The sequence below is a fragment of the Bidens hawaiensis genome, unplaced genomic scaffold, assembly GCF_021521415.1.
Source record: "Bidens hawaiensis isolate Kalapana, Puna unplaced genomic scaffold, B.hawaiensis_p1.1 tig00000780_1, whole genome shotgun sequence".
Classification (NCBI taxonomy): domain Eukaryota; kingdom Viridiplantae; phylum Streptophyta; class Magnoliopsida; order Asterales; family Asteraceae; genus Bidens; species Bidens hawaiensis.
The window spans coordinates 3,050,038-3,069,538 of record NW_027491045.1 but is presented as its reverse complement, the minus strand read 5'-3'; the positions used below and the strand labels follow the sequence as shown (position 1 = coordinate 3,069,538).

The following is a 19,501-nucleotide window of genomic DNA, read 5'->3' as shown; positions in this document are numbered from 1 at the left end:
TCCATCCGTTCTTCTGGTCAGTTATACGAGCTTCGTTGTCTTGATCTTCACCGACAGCTTTGGACCATTCCACACCATGTTCTTGAGCAATTTCTTGAACGAGTCGGATTTTCATCTCCTTCGTTGGCCAGCCCGGCTTCAACATATCGATAAACTGAAAGACACGACATGTTTTTTTTTTCTTTCAGTTTAATATCGAAAAACATGTTTTTAAAGATGTTTTAACAATTAACAAGAACCGACCTCTTTGTTTACGAAAGATTCAAGTGAATTTCCATATCTTTTGGAAAACAACCCTCTAAGTTCACGCAGTTCTGGCAGATCACCAAGTATTGAAGCTGCATACATCAAAGATGAGACCGCTTCCTTGCATTCATGTGGGCACTCGTCGTTCATTCCTGCAACTTGGTTTGAGACGAGTATGCAATATCGTTCAACATATTCATACGATAGTGATCTATTCTCGTCGATATATAGCCTCTCGACCTGTTTTCATCGAACAATAAGAACCAAAAACTTAAAATCTTATAATCATATAAATAGGGTTTGGATCAAATACAAATGACTCTTATCGTGAGAAAGTGTACAAATAGCTAGAGTAATTATGTTAACATTAGAGTAATTATTATTACACTATAACTTTTGAATTAGAGTAATTATTATTACACTGTTTTATTTTTTATAACATAATTACTCTAGTTCAAAACTGTAATTATTCTAGTTATATGTATGTTTAGTATGCTAATTTTATTTGTATCGGATCTCACCCTCATATAAATTTATAATACTTACCCTTCCAAACGCATCGGAATCATGTCCGATTCTCAGAAGCTCAGCGATATCACTCCGGAAATGCTTCTGCATTGAACTTCGTCTGCTCTTTATCGTCTCGATTCGCATCAACGTCCCCTTGATGATCATTTTCCTGCACAAGAAAAATATTCAAAACAAGAAACTTAAAACATAAAAATATAAGATAAATACTTACATTTTCTTATTAAATTTGAGTTTGAACCATGCCTCAGACATTTTTGTAAACAACTTCATATTGATAACTAGATATGATAGCTGCAGGCTAGAAATTACAGTCACAAATTGATATGTTAAAACAAATAAACAAGTATACTATTTATAATGATTTTGTATTTTCTGCATGATACTAAAAGATCACTTAAATATTACTTGAAATTGGCAAGAGTCACAATATTTTTTCACTTTTTGTAAAAAATTCAAGAATTTTTCTTTGAGTGATAAAGATTACTTAAATATTACTTGTAATTGACAAGAGTAACAATATTTTTTTTTACTTTTTGTAAAATATGTAAGAATTTTTTTTTGAGTGATAAAGATCACTTAAATATTACTTGTAATTGCCAAGACTAACAATATTTTCTTTACCTTTTTGTAAAAATATGTAAGAATTTTTTTGAGTGATAAAAATCCCTTAAATATTACCTTTTTTTAACTATAGTTCTATTAATTTGCTTAGATAATAATGTGTTTTTAACTTGCATCGAAATAGAAGGCAAGCAGGCAACATGTTGTGCCGTTAGCTCATTTTGAATTGCAAAACCGGTATTTTGTAAACTACATTATTAATCTTGGAGTCATAATATTACTTGTAATGCCAAGAGTCGCAATCTTTTTTTATTTTTTACTTTTTGTAAAAATATGTAAGAATTTTTTTGAGATATCACTCAATAAACTTACTCTTTCTGTTTCAAAGGAAATTTTTTATTTTATTTTGAAAGTATACTCAATATGTAAGAATTTGTTTTTTTCTTTTTTGAGATATCACTCAATAAACTCTCCATCTGTTTTAAAGGCAAGATATAATATTTTTTTATCTTGAGAGTACTCATCTTATCACCTAAGATAACCGAATATTTTTATAACATATAAATTCTAAAGTGTTTTAATCTATTGCAATAATATATATTCCTTTCTAAACTTATGAAAGTACATATTTCCCAAATCATAGTTGAGTTGAAAATATTATATATTATGCATTGAAAACTTATGTTTTAAGGAAATATGTAATTTAAGAAGTTTAGAAAGAGATATATGAAATTCACTCTATCTTATCTATCTTAATACATGATCACTTAAACCGAAAATAATTTTTATGCATACTTACAACACATATTATTATTATTATTATTATTATTATTATTATTATTATTATTATTATTATTATTATTATTATTATTATTATTTATTTTTAAGGGCTAATAAGTATAAAAGCTTAATATACAGTTATGGATGGGTAATATAATCATGAATCTTATATATCATCTTAAAAATGTTAACAAACTAACGACTTCAAAAAAAATAAATAAAAAATCAGTTCAAGCTGACAAACCGTCAAAACCGAACTATTAAACACCAAACCAGTAAGCCTATTAGTCTGACCCACCAACCCAATCTGGACAAATTATTTTGTTGTTTCCAAAACTGTAGTTACCACTTCGGTTCATAACCTTTGTGACAACAGATCAACCAGAACAAAAACAACTAACAAAATATGTATACTAATTTTCCCGGTGATTTCATTTTTCATCTGCCGGCTTATTTTATTTTATTATATTATATTGGGTGTTTCATAAATAAATGTTACATTCACGTAATTGAGAAAATATATTTACCTATTATTAAATAGGTAAATAATCTTGATTAATTTGAAGTGATATTATCAAAATATTCAAAATATTTCTATTTTGTAATGGGTGTTTCATGATTAATATGTGAAGATAATTTCTATTATTCAATAGATAAATAATCTTGATGTCCCATTTTTTATCGACTTATATGAAATAATATTATCATCTATAATAACTCTACAAAATTACATTCCATAATAAGCTCATTGTCACACAATTTTTATTTAGAAGACTAAGACTATATACATTACATCAAAAACATCTGTTACATTTATTATAATTTTGCTAAATAATCAGAGTTTTGAAGATTTGTAGCAAGTTCAACGGTTAAATAACCATCCTAAACATTGGACCAACAAAATCGTCTTAAATAACCATCGAATACGTTATACAACACACGAAAAACACTCAACGTACACTTCAACCTCGTCTCATTAACTTAATTTAACCATCCCGTCTTTTACTCAAGCAGCTTTCATAATGCTCATTTTAACGTGACTTTTAATTTTCTTGACTCGACGTTTTGTTGTAGTTTTAGATGATGTTTTGGTGACAGGTTTGTTGCCGCATTGTGTCGTATGATATATGGTCTTGGATCCTTTTTTGACACAACCACAAGTCGGGTGTGTCTCAAGTTGTGTAGGATTTGTTTTTGTTCGTTAAAATGGCGAGCCAAGAGCATCACGGCCTCCATTTCAAAATCTTCATATTTTTTCCTTTCTGAAAAAGCTAATAAGCATTTCTCAAACTCAATCCCAAACATGCTCTTATTTGTGTTACGAAACTATTTAGGTGATTAGGATTTAGCTGAATTACAAATGAGAAATCACAATACACTTTAGGCCACATTCTTAGATGACATTTTTCGTTTGTCACAACATAGCAACTTACGAGATATATTACATCGAACGGGTTTCAGTCACTATCGACCCTTATCTACTCTTTTCTCTCATGAACAACAACTTTCTCGATATTCAGGAGTGCTTTAAGAGGATTCGGTACCTTGTAGTATCTTACATTGACTCGTCTATAGATTTTAAATGCGGTCAGTAGGGGTACTCTTGCTCACACTTTCGTTGTGCTTCGTTGGATAAATATACTGTTAAAACCAAACCGAAAACCAAAACTTTGGTTTTTTGGAATTTTGAAACCGTTCAGTTTTGGTTTTTTTGGTTTCAATTTTTGTTTTGGTTTCGGTTCGGTTTCGATTATTTCGGTTTTTGCCACTTGAGCTTGAAAATTTTAGGCCGGAAATAATAAATTTAAGTATAGATAATTTTGTTAATTGTTAACTAATAGACTATCATACATTTGGCCAAGAGTATACATATTTATTAAACTCTTATAAATTATTTTTTATTTAAAATAAAAAATAAAAATCTTAAAATTTGGTTCGGTTCGGATTTTTCGGTTTTTAATACATACAAAACCAAAATCAAACCGTTAGTTCGGTTTTTACAAAAACATAAAACCAAACCGTCGGTTATTGACTTATTATTTCGGTTCGGTTTTTCCGGTTTGGATTTTTCGGTTTTTTCAGTTTTTAATACATACAAAACCAAAATCAAACCGTTAGTTCGGTTTTTACAAAAACATAAAGCCAAACCATCGGTTCTTGTTTCAGTTCGGTTTTTCCGGTTTGGATTTGTCGGTTTTTTCGGTTTCTTGCACACCCCTACTTCTGCCATTATTATTAAACCGAGTTTCAAGATTCGTAACCATTGTCGAACTTTTCATATATTTCATGTTTTCTTTGACAACTAGTATAGTAACACAACGTTTCGAAACTTTAGACCAACAAAAGCGTCTTAAATAACCATCAAATCCATTCTACAACACGCGCAAAACACTCTAATTTAAACTTCAACCTCCTCTCATAAACGTGTTTTCACCGTTCGGTATGCTGAAATCTGCTGGATTCCTATTGATAGAGCATACAAAATTCGCACAGTTTTGTGCATCCGGCCCTACTGCAGCAGCAGCCTTCATCATGCTCATTTGAACCGAAGAAAAAGCGTTTTCTAGCTTTTTCTTAGTAATCTTCTTGGCTCGATGTTTTGTTGCGGTTTTAGATGATGTTTTCGTGACGGAGGGATTTTGTACCTTTTTGTTAGTAATCTTCTTGACTCGATGTTTTGTTGCGGTGTTAGATGATTGTGTCGTACGCTCTCGGATCTTTTTCTTGACGCATGCGCAACTCGGGTGTGTGTCAAGAGTGTTTAGGATTTGTTTTTGGTCGTTAAAACGGCGAGCCAAGAGCATCACGGCCTCCATTTCGGGATCTTCATTTTCTTTTTCGGTTTCTGTAGCTTCCTTGCTACTAACTTCTGTAAGTTGGTTACACTGTAACAGAATATCCTGAAAAAATAAAATAACTATTCAAAAATCCACATCAAAAGTAAAAAAAAAATTAAAGAAATTTCAACCCAGTTACTAGGGATGCAAACGAGCTGAGCTGCTCACGAGCTACTTGAGATCGGCTCGTGAAAAGATCGATCGAGCCGAGCTTAAACGAGCCCGAGCCTAAAACTAAGCTCGTTTCTCGCGAGCTTAAACGAGCCTGCCACTTATATAATATTTTTAATATATATTATAAATTTTTTAAAAATATTAATTAGTTATATAATATTATGAAAAAATAACTAATTAATAATATACATTATGCTATATACAAATTACTTTACTGTTTTCATAACTGACAGGTCATCGAACCAGCCGTCTTACCGGTCCACTGGTAGGGCCGTGTTGTTAAACTAGATGATGTCATAAATAATTTAAATTTTAGAAAATATATATATGCATAAATAATTTAAATTGATTTAAAAGTTAAAACAACATATGAAACTGCTTTATCTTTTTGTGTGAATTTGCAATGTAAATAAAATATGAAGCGTTAAATAAATTAAAGCCTGAAGTAGTAAACGAATCAATAAATAAGATTTTGAAAACAAAAATAAATTAAAAATGTTAAAAATGTTGACGGTGTGACCTTTTTATGGTCCGGAATGATTTGTGATTTCACATCATCGGTTCTGCATTTCTTTCTCGAGGTACCAGCGTTTAAATCCTTTCCAATCGAGTCAACAGATCCAAAATTTGACTTTTTGTCAAAGTCAACACTTGGCTCGTCAACTGCAGTCAGACTCCTCTTCTTGTTTAATGTTAAATCAGTAATTTCAACGCCCTTTTGCTTTTTAAAATACGCAGCCAAAGTGACATCATCATCCGACTCGTCTTCGATTTCTGCTCCGAATCTCCTGTTAACGTTTTCTGTTTTTGGTCTGTCACAACGGGCCTGAAGTTTACTTACAGGGTCCTTGTATATACCCGTTAATAAACGATACTTTTTATGTTTTCTTCGCGGTCTGTTTCTTCCAGGTTCAATGTTATTCGCAGCCTCATTATGTCTAGTTTTAGCGTCTTCATCCACGTTAATTTCGTGTATAACCTTGCAGAAAGACAACTCTGATGACCCGTAAACAGCTTTTCCCTTATAACTATCGATTTCTAAAGATTCAGTCACATCTGCATAACAAACATTCACTTCAACATTCTTACAAATATTAAGATTAGGGGTGGCAAATGTGACCCATTGGGTTGAATGAGCTGTATTAAAATGTATATAATGGGTCAGAATTGGTCAAACTAAAAAAACAAAATGATTGAAACGGGTTGACATTTCTCTAGTTTTTTTTTTTGTACGAGAAAAACATAGGAAACCTTTTAGTACTTTTATTTTTTTAGTTTTTGAATTATATTTTGAGTTATGATTTTTTAATTTTTTTTTTTTTAATTTTTTAATGAGGGGTTTTTGAAATCTCAACCCATTTTGACCCATTTCAAAAACCCCTAATTAAAAAATTCAAAAAAAATAATTAAAAAATCATAACTCGAAATATAAATCAAAAACTAAAAAAGTAAAAGTACTAAAAGGTTTCCTATGTTTTTCTCGTACAAAAAAAAAAAAAAAAAAAAAAAAAAAAACTAGAGAAATGTCAACGTGTTTTGACCCGTTTCAATCATTTTTTTTTGTAGTTTGACCCATTCTGCCCCATTATATGCATTTTAATACAACCCATTCAACCCAATGGGTCACATCTGCCACCCCTAATTAAGATCATAAGAAAACACGAAAGCATACCAGTTGTAGTTTCGGGTCGGTCCTCTTTTCCGTTAATATTTTCAGCTTTAAATACTGTTAAAAGATCAGAAAGTCAAAAACCGAGAAGGTTTACCAGAATTAAATAATATAAAAATTGTGCAGTAAAATCTAATCATTTGCTTACAGTTTGGAGCATCTGTGAGTTCTGTTGTGTCATCTGAACTATTAATATTACTGGGCCAACTTTGACCAGACAAAAGTGTAGACTCTGGTGATTGATATAAAAATGAAACCTTGTTGTTGGGATCACGCATTGATCCAAAAGGCCAGCATTTTTCTGGATCTTTCTTTCGGATTTCGGCTACATATTCACTGCATTGAAAAATAAAACAGTCATTAGTAAAATGTTGGATGAGCTAATCGGTGGCAATCAGGACCCATTATTTAAAAAATGAGCTGATATGGGCAAAAAATTAAAAATAAAATCTATAAAAATTATTTGGGTCATTTCAAATTAGTTAACGGGCCAATTTGGGTCTAGTCAACTGGTCAAAACGGGCAGCCATTATAAAACTAATTTTTAACTTAAAAAGTGCCCAAATGGGTTAGCACCAGCTACTCGTCGTCTGCACCGGAATCCCACTCCACCACCGGCACAACAGCCGCCACCCCACCGCCACTGCAGCCACCACTGACGACCACTGCCGCCTCTGCCGCCACCTCCACTGACACCGTCCACCATAAAAAATATATAACAGGGAACCTATTTTGGTATATTATATATATATATATAACATTTCGATCAGCTAGACTCCATTTTGGCCGGAACCTGTTTTGACCCGTCATCCAACCCCCCCCCCCCCCCCCCAAACCAAAAAAAAACCCTCCAAATTAAGTAGAAAATTAAATTAAATGAACTTTATAGTGTAGACTTAGAAGAAAAATGCTGATTAGTCTCAAATTTAAGCATACCGAATAGAGAAATCGACGAATATAATTGTTTCAGTAATTTCTTCTTTGTTGAATTTGATCTCCATTGAAAACGATGGCTGATTATCACCCGCACCAGTATAAAAATCTGTCACACAACAGCTGCTACAAATTTAAAAATTGCAGACCAACTGATAATCATTTATGCTTAATCAATAGTTGCATTTAACTTGCAACGTATAATCTTTCGCATTGTGTCACAATTAAATAGATTGCAGCAAATATCATATATATTGCAAACAAGTCTAGAAGCATTTAGAAACCTATATATTTTTTAGCTAAATATGATTAACATAGTTAGTATATATGATCAACTTTGTAGATTTATAACTGCAAAATTAATTGTTAGGTTATGTGTAGTGGAGGGGCTACAAAATGGGGCGTTTTGCACCATGTGGCGCCCAGTCAGCAAGGGTAGGTTTTTGTTTTTGGGGTGTAATGGTGTTGTAGCCATATATATATATATATATATATATATATACCACACACAAACAATTATAATAATAATAAAAACAAAAGGAAGTGAGGCGAGAAGAATCCCACACACACACACACATTTCGCCCCCTTTATCGCTCGGGGGCGGTGTTGAAAATGAAAATCGCCCAATTTAGCCCCATATTCTCGCCCACTACGGGCAGCCTTAAGGTTAACAATGAACACAATCAAACATGATACACGCATACAACAACACTATAAGGCGGGCCTAAACGGCCCGCAAGTATGCATGTGCATGCATACCCTAACAAAGTTTCTACTAATAGAATACTAAAATACAAATGTTATACTAAAGTCTAGTTGAAAATCCAATATCAAAAACTGTACCTAAACCCTAACACTTATCACTTATGTCTCACATTCGCTAAGTCGGTAAGTAGTTCATTATACACCGTTGTTCCTAGGTTTAGATCTACTAAAACCTAAATCAAATCATCAACGGTAGAAAACTAATGCATACACGACACGTAGGAGCTATAAATTAGTACACCATAACATCAACAAGACAAATAATCCAAACTATACAACATTAAAATAACTTTTTATTTTTAGGTTACCCTACATAAAATCACACCCTCAGACAACACATGTAGGGAGAAACCAAACTCCATTGTCATATCCACTTAACTAAAAGATTTACCAAAAGTATATTCACATCAAAATTAGAAACAAAATGAGACATAATATCAATAAAACTTAAATCCTAATTCCACTTCAAGAAACACATAATAATAACATAAAAAACCTAACAAATTCAAAATAACAAGATCTTAATCAATATTAATCATTATTAATTGTTTTAGATGAGTAAAGATGGATAAAAATCAAAACTTTACCACAATAACACAATTAATCCAACCTGAAACAAATTGAAACCCTAAAAACATGCACACATAAACTTAACCAAAGATTCATAATCAAAGTGCTAAATAAAGCAAAGATAAAGTTATATTACACAACTATAGGTAACAAGAGTGAAGAATAGATCAAGAAATGATACATATATCATAAAAATATGATCTTTAAGCACAATACATAATAAAGAGATCAAGAAAGATGAAACCCACCTCATAAAATGGATATTGAGTCAATCTGTTGATGGGTTTTGTAGAGAATCAAATAATATGAAGACCCTTTAAAGATCTTGATGAATACTTAGCTGAAAAGGAGTGGGTGATGTTTGGAAATTGTGGTAATGTTGTAGTGAGAGAAACCCTTAGGTTTTAGAGAGAGAGAATAAGTGTGAAATGATATAAAAAGATATTGTGAGAGTAAATGTGGTGTGGAAATTAATGTAGTAATTGCTAAACATGTGATTAGTAAAAGGTTAAAAAGTAACATGAATTGGTGACGTGTGAGAGTAGTTAGTTTTGATTATATGTTTTGTTTTTTACCCTAGAATAGAAATGGTAATATTCAATATTTTTTAAAGATAGAATATATATAATATAATATTAATAAATAAAAACTAGCAAGAAGATACTCACTTGTTGGAGGAGAAGATATTGGGTTTGGGAGGAGAAGGCTGATAGAAATTCTTGATTTACTGTATTATTTCAGGTTTAAAGGAGGAGAAGACAAGTGGGTTTGGGGTGGTGAGGCACTAGATTCGTTCTCGGTGGCAACAATGAAGAAATTATTATATGGAGTTGATCCACCATGTCCGAACAGTATCCTAGATTGGAATAGTTGGGTGCCGATGAAAGTGAACGCGATCGTCTGGCGAGCTATCCAAAACAGCCTTCCCACGTGTGATAATCTGATAAAAAGGAAGATTCTTTTTGGCCCGGATATATGTTGTAATTGTTTAGCGGCGGGGGAGTCGGTGGACCATATATTTGTTTCATGCTACGTTGCGTGTGTGGTGTGGCAAAGAATTGGTAGGTGGTGTAACATTCATACTTCCCAAATCAAAGACGTTCAAGGGCTATTAGTGGCTGTCAATCAAGTTCCAGAGGTGGAGCATAAAAGAAAAATGGTATATTCTATTGTAATGGCTGCTATTTGGTGTTTATGGGTAACCCGAAACAAGTTCATCTTTGAAAATAAGCCGGTAAAGATTGATAAAATGCTTGGAGACATAAAGGTTTTGAGTTTCTTATGGATAAAAAATAGGGCGAATAGTTTGAGTCTAGATTGGAATAGATGGAAATCGATAGTGTTGTAGTTTTTGTTCTTGCTTGTTTGTGGTTCCAGCCCTTGCTACCTTCTTGGTAGGAAGGGTTTTGGTTGATTTAGTTATGAAAGTTGTTGTTCAAAAAAAAAAGATACTCACTTGTTGGTAGGGAGGGTTGTCACGAGTTGAGCTCGAGTCAAGCTAAGGCGTGGTTTTGAGCTCGAGTTCGAAATTAAATGAGCGGCTCAGCTATGCTCAAACTCGATTTTGAAGTTAAACGAGCTTGAGATCGAGCTAACGAGCTAAGCCGAGCTTGTGTCGATTTCAGCTCGGTTACAAAAATTAGTCAACTCAGCTTAAGTTATTTAAAATCATGTTTTTAGCTAGTTTTATTCGAGCTTTTATTGAGCGAGCCACGAGCTTTTTGAACATCCGAAAGCGTGTAAAGTTCTTAATATATTGATCCATCGTATTCTTAGAATGTCCATAGAAAACAAAAATTTCTTAAATGTTTACTGTAAATTGGTTAGACCGACTAGATTGTTATGTTAGTCGTGGTTTTCAATGGCATGTAACCACACCATGTGTAATCAGATTAGTGGATCTGACCATTTTTAAACCCATTCGTCCATTTTTATTTGAAAAAAACCTTATGTTCTTACTGGTTTTTTTTAAACAACGGTTATTGAAAACATGGTCGTATGAGTTTAGAAATGGTTGAACTGAACGAATAATTGACAGGTGGTTTGATTTTAATGGCTTACAATTGAGGCGGCTAGGATTTGTAAAACGGGCTGTCGATGGTTTTTTAGTGGACATTTTAGAAATTTTTGAATTGGTTGGCTATTCTTAGAAAGAATAGTGTCAAAATGGACATGTTAGGATACATCATGCAAATGTAAATATGTTATTAAACTTATTGTGAAACATTGTAATTGATTTTATGCTTATGTCATGTTGAACTCCTTTAGTTTAGTTTCTTCACGAGTGTTGACATGAAATAATGTATTTTATCAATAAATATTTTTATATATAAATAATTGAAACTTATGCAAAAGTGAAAGTTAATTTTTAATTCCCATGAATGTTGTTGTGGGCTATAAATGGTGAAACCTGATGTGACATGGCTTAAAAGCCCGACACACTATGTCGGGTGGTAAGGGAGAGGCTTCAGTATGTTACTACTTACTAGATAACAAATATATATTTTCAACATATGGTGGTCCAAATGCTAAAAGGAGTGGTAAACGGATTTAAACAACACCGTGTTAAAAGGGTGAGACTTTAATATGATGTGATGCTTTAAGTTGGACTTTAAAGCCCATTCACATACAACAACCAGCCCCATAATAATAAACTAAATAACATACGACTTCATAACAGGGCTGGTGACTAGTGTAGAGCAGAAAAGTGAGGCAAAATTACCATCATGAACATGTACAAGATATGTTATGATATGATTAATAAATAACATATGTCCACATATGTTTGATCATTCATGTGTGTTAGATTTAGATATTTCATATTAAGTGAATTTATTTGTGTGGTGGTGGTATATAATAGTAGTGACCAAAAATCAAAGCATAACCACTTATTAATCGATCATCTGATTATGGTTACAATTAATGTATCTTTGTTAATCGACATTAAACGAAATCGAATGTGTTTTTTTAGATTATATAGCTTTAAATTCTGAGGTCAGCTGTCTATAACCGAGCTTAGAATACAATAACCAAGCTTGTAACCAGAATATTTCATCTTTGAAACTTCAATATTGAACTCGGAACACTATAACTGAACCATTTTCAATTGGAACAAAGAAGAAAATAAAAAAAAATACATTGAACATTTAACCGAACTTAACTGAAATCGACTCATAATTGGCAGTTAACCGATCATTCTCTTAAGTTTATGGTTACACAATTTTTCATAACCGAACTCCGTCATAACCAACTAAAATTGTTCGTCGTATATTACCAAAAAGTCCCTCCCAAATAAACGTTATTACTTATTACCTTTTTTTAACGCCCAACGAATCCTCCAACTAGGCTACAGGCTAAATTCATCACATCGGGATACACTCGCCTTTCGATCTGAGGAAAAACCTCACCTAAGGCCAACGTCCGTGAACACTCGCCCGAAGGCACGACAATGCGGTGAGATAAAACTCGTTTAGTTCAAGGATCCAACTAGTGAATGTCACCTAGTCTCCCATCATCACATCGGTGCCGCTAAAACCAAATGTTAGGAGCAGGAACCAAACCTGGGTCACATTTTCTCCCTATACTCCACACAAGCTTATTGTCAATTACTTGTCAATGAAGTTAATTAAAACTAGATAAATGATTGTATTTGTTATTACAAACATAAAAGAAAATATCTACATACATATCAAAATGGTATCTATTTTGATGTTAAAAGGGAGACACTAACCCACCCACTGATGTTGTGTGGTACACCATGAATGCTGTCTAGGACCACAATACTATAGTACCTACCAGAATTTACAAAAATATATAGATAATTTAAATTCATAATTAAATTTGGATGTTTTAAAATATAAATAATATTAAAAAGTGAACACACAAGCTCCCAGCTTATTAGGGGCCTATCTCTTGTGCTCCAATATTGTCTGCCACTATCTTATATTTCTTCTAAAAGTTATATGTTACTTCTTTCACAATCTCAATTTTAACTAAAGAGACGTGTGAATTGTGCAAACACTTGTATATGCTGCTTTACACATGTAGCGAAAGAGAGACGGTTATGCGTACATAACTGTCTTTTGTATCACTAGTTAAAACGATATGTTCATGAGTTTATATGTTTTTTCACGGTTCTCTAATTTCTACTTAAACTAGTACCAACAATTGATGAACTCAACACCAGGATCTACAAAGGATCAAACCATGAACATAAGTTTTTAACATTTTTCAACTAGTGATGTACAGTTTTAATGTATCATTGTATTAATTGTAACCTTGATATTCATATTAAATGTCTTATTTACCGTAGTGTTGTATATTACCTCTAGGTCATCAGCCCACAGCACTTCAAGCTACACAAAAATATAGTTTCACCATATGGGCCATGTACAAGCGAATTAGGCCCATTTACTTATAATGGGTCAATTTGGGTTTGTTTGTTTTAGATGGGTCAAGTCAAAATAATTAGCTAAAGGAGGAATGGGTTGAAAGTTGGCCCAATTCTATTGTCATAATATTATTAGAAGTGTTTGCACTTTGCAGTGTTAAACCAAGACTTATTAAACTCAGCTTTATCGTGTTATATGTAATTTTGTTACTATTACCCATACAATATCTTATGTGATCGTTTGACGGTTAAGACAGTTAAGGTCGACTGATCGTTAATAGTCATTTAATGGTTGAGGCCATGCATTATAGTTAATGCCCCGCCTTAAAGAACATTTTCCGCCACATCATCATCACCACGTTTAGTCAAGAACATGTGTTATACGGCTTATCCTAGTGAGTTTTATGGACACACTGGACCAGAAGCCTCTCAAGCTCAAGCATTTACTTTTCTAGTTAGAGACCAACGTCTTGGAGCTAACGTGGGATCCACTCAAGGGCCTACCTGTTAATATTTAATGCGTTCCCCGATCGGAATAGTCATATTTGGAGGAGAACGTATGCGTTTTTGGGATTTGCGTGCTCCTTGGTTAGAACCTCTAAGGGGTCCAAATGGGTTGGACTTGAGTCGGACAAAAAAAGACATACAACCTGGGTAAGAACGTCGTTCCACAGAATATATGACTCATGCTCCTTTAGGTCCTTTAAATTTCATGGGTGGAGTAGCTACTGAGATCAATGTAGTCAGTTATGTGTCTCCTAGAAGTTGGTTAGCTACTTCTCATTTTGTTCTAGGATTCTTCTTCTTCGTAGGGCATTTGTGGCACGTAGGAAGGGCTCGTGCAGCTGCAGCAAGATTTGAAAAATGAATTGATCGTGATTTTGAACATGTTCTTTCCATGGCCCCTCTTAATTGAGACCGTAGATTAAAGACTTGAAATATGAGTCACTTTGGTTCCCTCATATATTTGGGGATCATGTCATAAACAAAGATTTTATTTATATTTAATCCATTTTTCTGGCTTGGCTAGGTGGGATAGCCTATGATGACTAATGTTCATTCAATCATTACCACTTTAACACATATATGGGTTTTATTGTAAAAACGTGGATGGTGTAGGGGCTTTATCCACCCATATAATCTCCGTTACACATGGTTTGATGATCAACCGTCCAATGGTCATGTACTTATATCTCTATTGACAATGTAATAATTCCCAAGTTTGATTGACTCACATTCATTCGTTTAAACCATTTTATGTGTTGTTATCATTCAGTACGCATTTTTAACGCATGTAGGCCTCTAAAACACAATATTAAGTAAAGATATTCTACAACTAATTACAATAACATCAAATTAAACACATTAAACATCTAGAATAACCTGACCATCATATCTTTACCTATTTTCGCTCTAGAAACTGCCTTATGAATGGTTCCTGTAAAACTTTCTAGGACTTCCGACCATCATAGCTAGGGCTGCTTTTAGCACCATCTTCCCTCTTTTTGATGCTCATTGTCATTTTTAGACGCATAAGTAAACTTATGATCGTATGTAAAGTTATCTAAACATTCTTGTTTGCCCACACATTTTACATGTTACAAACACGCAAAAACGTAACAATGTCATAGAGGTGGCAATTTGACAAGTCTAAAGGTTGAAGAGCTTTATATGTTTATCCTTTAAACTTTAATAGAGTTATATGAACTTTAATAATACTTTACTTTAACCAATTTACAACTTTACATTTGATCATTAATATAGTTTATATATTTAATAAATTTAACTTTTTTTTTCTTTTTTAACCAACATTTTTTCTTTATATTTTTTATACACTTCACTCTATTTGTATTCTTTTTTATTTAACTTATTATAGTTGAGGATAAAGTTAAAATACAGAGTGATGCAAAAATGAAAAGTGTGAGAAGGATTTAGGACCATACAAAAAACTCTTTAAAAATAAATCCAAAAAAAGTAATAAAAAATCATAACTCAAAATATAAATAAAAAACGAAAATACTTAAAAAACTAAAATGTTTCCGTCATCATTCTCATTAAAAAAAATTAAAAAAAAATGACGAAAGTACACAAGCCGAGATTAAAGACACAATGACGAAAATGAACAAAAGACACATTTATAACTTAAAAAATATACAATAAATCGCAAAATATAATACAATGCCGAACAAAATATAGCAAAATATTGAGAAATATAAAACGATATAAAAAATGACACAATGTCAAGGAAAAAAAAACATAATCAATGACGAAAATAAACACAAAACATAATGATAAACAAAAAGACACAATGATTTTTTCACTCACCATTGTGTTTTTTTAGAACGAGAAAGATGGTGAAAACATTTTTGTGTTTTTACTTTTTTTGTTTTTTTATTAAATTTTGAGTTATGATTTTCTTATTAATTTTTTTTTATTTTTAGGGGTTTTTTTGTGTGGCTATAAATCTTTTTTATTTTTCTTATTTTTGTTCCCCGTTGTATAATAACTTGACCCTATAGTTGAAACTAAAATTAACTTTAGACATGTTACGGCCATATGTAGTGGGCTTGTTTTGGGCGATTTTTGGGCGCGAAGGGGCTAGAACACCGCCCCCGAGGCGATTTTTGGGCGATAAAGGGCGGGGGCGAGGTCTTCTCGTCGCCTGGAAGAAGGGGGTGGTGGGGCCGGCATGTATGGATGTGTGTGTGTTATATATACATATATATATTATTATTATATTACTAGTTGTAGCCCCTACACCTTCTCACCCCTTGCTGACTGGGCGTCACACGGCGCAAAACGCCCCAACTTGTAGCCCCTCCACTACGCATAGCCTTAACGTGTCACTCGCTTATTAATTTATTATAATGACCATTTAGGTTAAGGCTTACATGATAAGTATTAACTCCTCGATAATACTCATATACCAGGTAACAAAATACTCCATTATCGTGTAAACTGTAAAGCGAGCATCAAACTAGTTATTACAAATTTTGGACCTACCATTTTGAGTCAAAGAATGAATACCACAAACCGGCCGTCACTTGTGACCTTGAGGCTCTTCAAAAGTAAGTCAAAAGATATAAAGCCACAACACAAATCAAACTTGGCATTCTATAAGTTTATAATATTAATATAAAAATGTCGCCAAATAAACTATAAACACACTATAATTAGTAACAAACGTTCATCACAAACAATCAACCTTGATCATGAAAAACATAAACGTACTAATCACATCGCCAACGGGTTCTTACATCGAAGAAGAGCTAAATAAGCGGTTTAATCTAATCCGCCTATGGGACTTCCCTCAAAAAGATGAATTCTTCAAAGAGTACTCGAGTTCCATCCGCGCCATTGTGGTAAACCCATTCTTTTTAGGCGCGGACAGGGAGTTTATTGGTTCGTTCCCTGCTTTGGAACTCGTGTCGACTTTTAGTGTTGGAATAAATCATGTGGATTTGGTGTGTTGTAAGGAGAAAGGGGTTAGAGTTACTAACATGCCTGATGTTAACACGGGGGATGTGGCGGATTTGGCTATTGAGTTGATGTTAACAACGTTGAGACGGATTTGTGAGACCGATCGGTTTGTTAAAGGCGGGTTGTGGAAGACTGATGATTTCAAATTGAACAGAATGTGAAATTTTAGATATTTATATTAATAAAGATTTAAAAAGTGCAAAACGATATTTTAAGATAAGATATTACTAAAAATTACATTTAAGTTAATAACTAATAATTTAATAGATTTGAAGTTTTATATCACATATTTAATACATTGTATTTTATTACTATAAATACGAATTGGTAAAGACATGCTAAGAAAAATAAATTTTAGACTGACACACGTAAAACCAGCTACTTTTTTATTAGTTAGTGATAATAAATGTTATGGTTTTTGTTTAATTGTCGGTGTATACATAATAACATAATACTCTATAGTTAGAACATATTCAATGGTTAAAATTTTAGAAGTTAAAAGGAGCGGGTTAATGTATAAGAGAGAGAGAGAGATAGAGATGTGTACGTTTGTTGACGTTTTGTTCATTAACATCTTAAGTCGACTTTCATGAGTATAGAGAGAAGATCAGAAGATCGAGAAAGAAGAGAGATGATTATAAGTTTTTGATAGTGTTGTAACATAAAGATTTGTAGGGATTTGGATCGAGAACGTACTACAAACTATTTTTATTTTTAACTTCGTTTGAAACTACACCCAATACCCAAATGAGTCTTTCTGAGACAGAATGTTAACCGACCTTATGAATTTTGACATTCTAAACCTGACTTACTCAAGAACATCATCAAAGAGGAAATCCATAAAAAATTCTCTTAAGTCAGTTTTCAAACCTACAACCTAAAAGATCCCAAAACTTAACCACCAATTAATATCATTGGACTAAAAAGCTCATTTAGTCATTTAATATACACAAACATAAGAAAAATATATATATTTGTTCATGAGACTTATCCAACCACATCAGAAACATATCTTTAAACGAGACAAATATAGTAATATACCAAACATAGATTACATGACAATCTTTTGGCATCTCCTTAGTAGATAATTATATGCTCTTTTGCATTTAGATGTCTTTAAATAGACATGTCCTTAGCATTTGACCTCATTGTTCATTGCCTCATTGACCTAACACAACCACCCTTGATCATGGAAAACATTAACGTACTAATCACATCACCGATGAATTTGTACCTTGAACAACAACTCGATAAGCGGTTTAATCTCATTCGCCTTTGGGCATTCCCTCAAAAAGACGAATTTTTCAAGGAGTACTCGGGTTCCATCCGTGCTGTGGCTGGAAACCTCCATGTCCCCAGCGACCGAGAATTTATTGATTCGTTACCTGCTTTGGAAATCGTAGCGAGTTATGGTGTTGGAGTTGATCATGTGGATTTGGAGTATTGTAAGGAGAGAGGGATTAAGGTTACTAATACGCCTGATGTGTTGAATGACGACGTGGCTGATTTGGCTATGGGGTTGATATTAACGACGTTGAGACGGATATGTGAGAGTGATCGGTTTGTTAAAGGCGGGTTATGGAAGGCTGGTGATTTCAAATTGACTACTAAGGTTAGATTTGTTCATATGCTTTTAACTGTTTACTAATTTAGATTCAGATGTCCTCAAGGGACATGATATGTCTATCCTAAAAGGTAAAGCGTCCAAATCATGCATGTTACGAGTATAGATGGTTTATTGAGTATTTAGGTGTATGGTAGTTTCCCGAGTAATAAAAGAAACATGTGATCTTGTTCTACTATTATCATTCCAACATATTAATGTTTGAAATTCCACCCCACACCACTACAGAAATCAGGGAAGGATAGTCAAACTTCATATCCTATAAGCAATTATCATAATTTCTTTTAAATCCTAATATACATCCCATTTCTTTTGCTAAAGTAATTCTTTAAATATAGATATCTACTATTCATTATCTTTACTATTAAAATATCCTAAATTAGTTATTTGGGCTTATACCTTAAGCATTTGGATTTATACTTTAAACATGAAAGAGAGAAATAAATAATAAAAAAAGAAATAACAAGATAAAGATAGATAATAAGACATGAAATGTTAACAAAATTCAACGGTTATTTAGAAAACAATATTTTTTTTTATCTTGTCTTAAATGTATATAAACGAAACATCTTTACATTCTTTCAAGCTATTAAATTGTTTTATTTGTAAATGAAGGTTTTCATGCATTTGATCCGAATTCACTAGTATGGATCTCATCAAACCAAGATAGCCCTTAAACAGATTATAACATCTCATTAAATTAAAAAATTAATTTCACCAAACATTTGATATGGAAATTCTATAAAAAATTAGTATCCAATTTTTTTTAGAAAAAGATACTATTTATAATTAAGAAAACAATTTTATGGTAAACAAAATAAGCGGACCATGGGTCTCACCAAACCCAAACAGCTTTTAAACCGGATTATAACATCTCATTTATTTGTAAAACTCTTTCATCATCAAATCTTAACTGTATTATTAACTTCCTTACAATAAA

At 32.7% G+C, this 19,501-nt stretch overlaps 1 protein-coding gene and 2 pseudogenes across 1 annotated transcript; 2 read left to right on the top strand and 1 right to left on the bottom strand.

The window, feature by feature from the left end:
• Positions 1 to 4,328: 4,328 nt before the first annotated feature.
• On the bottom strand, positions 4,329 to 9,656 carry LOC143535768 (uncharacterized). The gene is made up of 6 exons (XM_077029931.1): positions 9,316 to 9,656; positions 7,735 to 7,854; positions 6,947 to 7,134; positions 6,802 to 6,855; positions 5,650 to 6,185; positions 4,329 to 5,018 (listed from the first exon to the last, which is right to left on the bottom strand). Exons 1-6 carry the CDS (start codon positions 9,318 to 9,320, stop codon positions 4,524 to 4,526), a joined length of 1,398 nt encoding a protein of 465 aa, XP_076886046.1. The 5' UTR covers positions 9,321 to 9,656; the 3' UTR covers positions 4,329 to 4,523.
• Positions 9,657 to 16,669: 7,013 nt separating this feature from the next.
• LOC143535760 (glyoxylate/hydroxypyruvate/pyruvate reductase 2KGR pseudogene) lies at positions 16,670 to 17,098 on the top strand (annotated as a pseudogene).
• Positions 17,099 to 18,063: 965 nt separating this feature from the next.
• LOC143535749 (glyoxylate/hydroxypyruvate/pyruvate reductase 2KGR pseudogene) lies at positions 18,064 to 18,585 on the top strand (annotated as a pseudogene).
• Positions 18,586 to 19,501: the final 916 nt, after the last annotated feature.

Coding starts and splice junctions, on each gene's coding strand:
- LOC143535768 (XM_077029931.1), bottom strand. Junction 7,135..7,734: donor TTCGTCGATTTCTCTATTCG/GTATGCTTAAAT, acceptor TTTTCAATGCAG/TGAATATGTAGCCGAAATCC. Junction 6,186..6,801: donor CCGACCCGAAACTACAACTG/GTATGCTTTCGT, acceptor TTTGTTATGCAG/ATGTGACTGAATCTTTAGAA.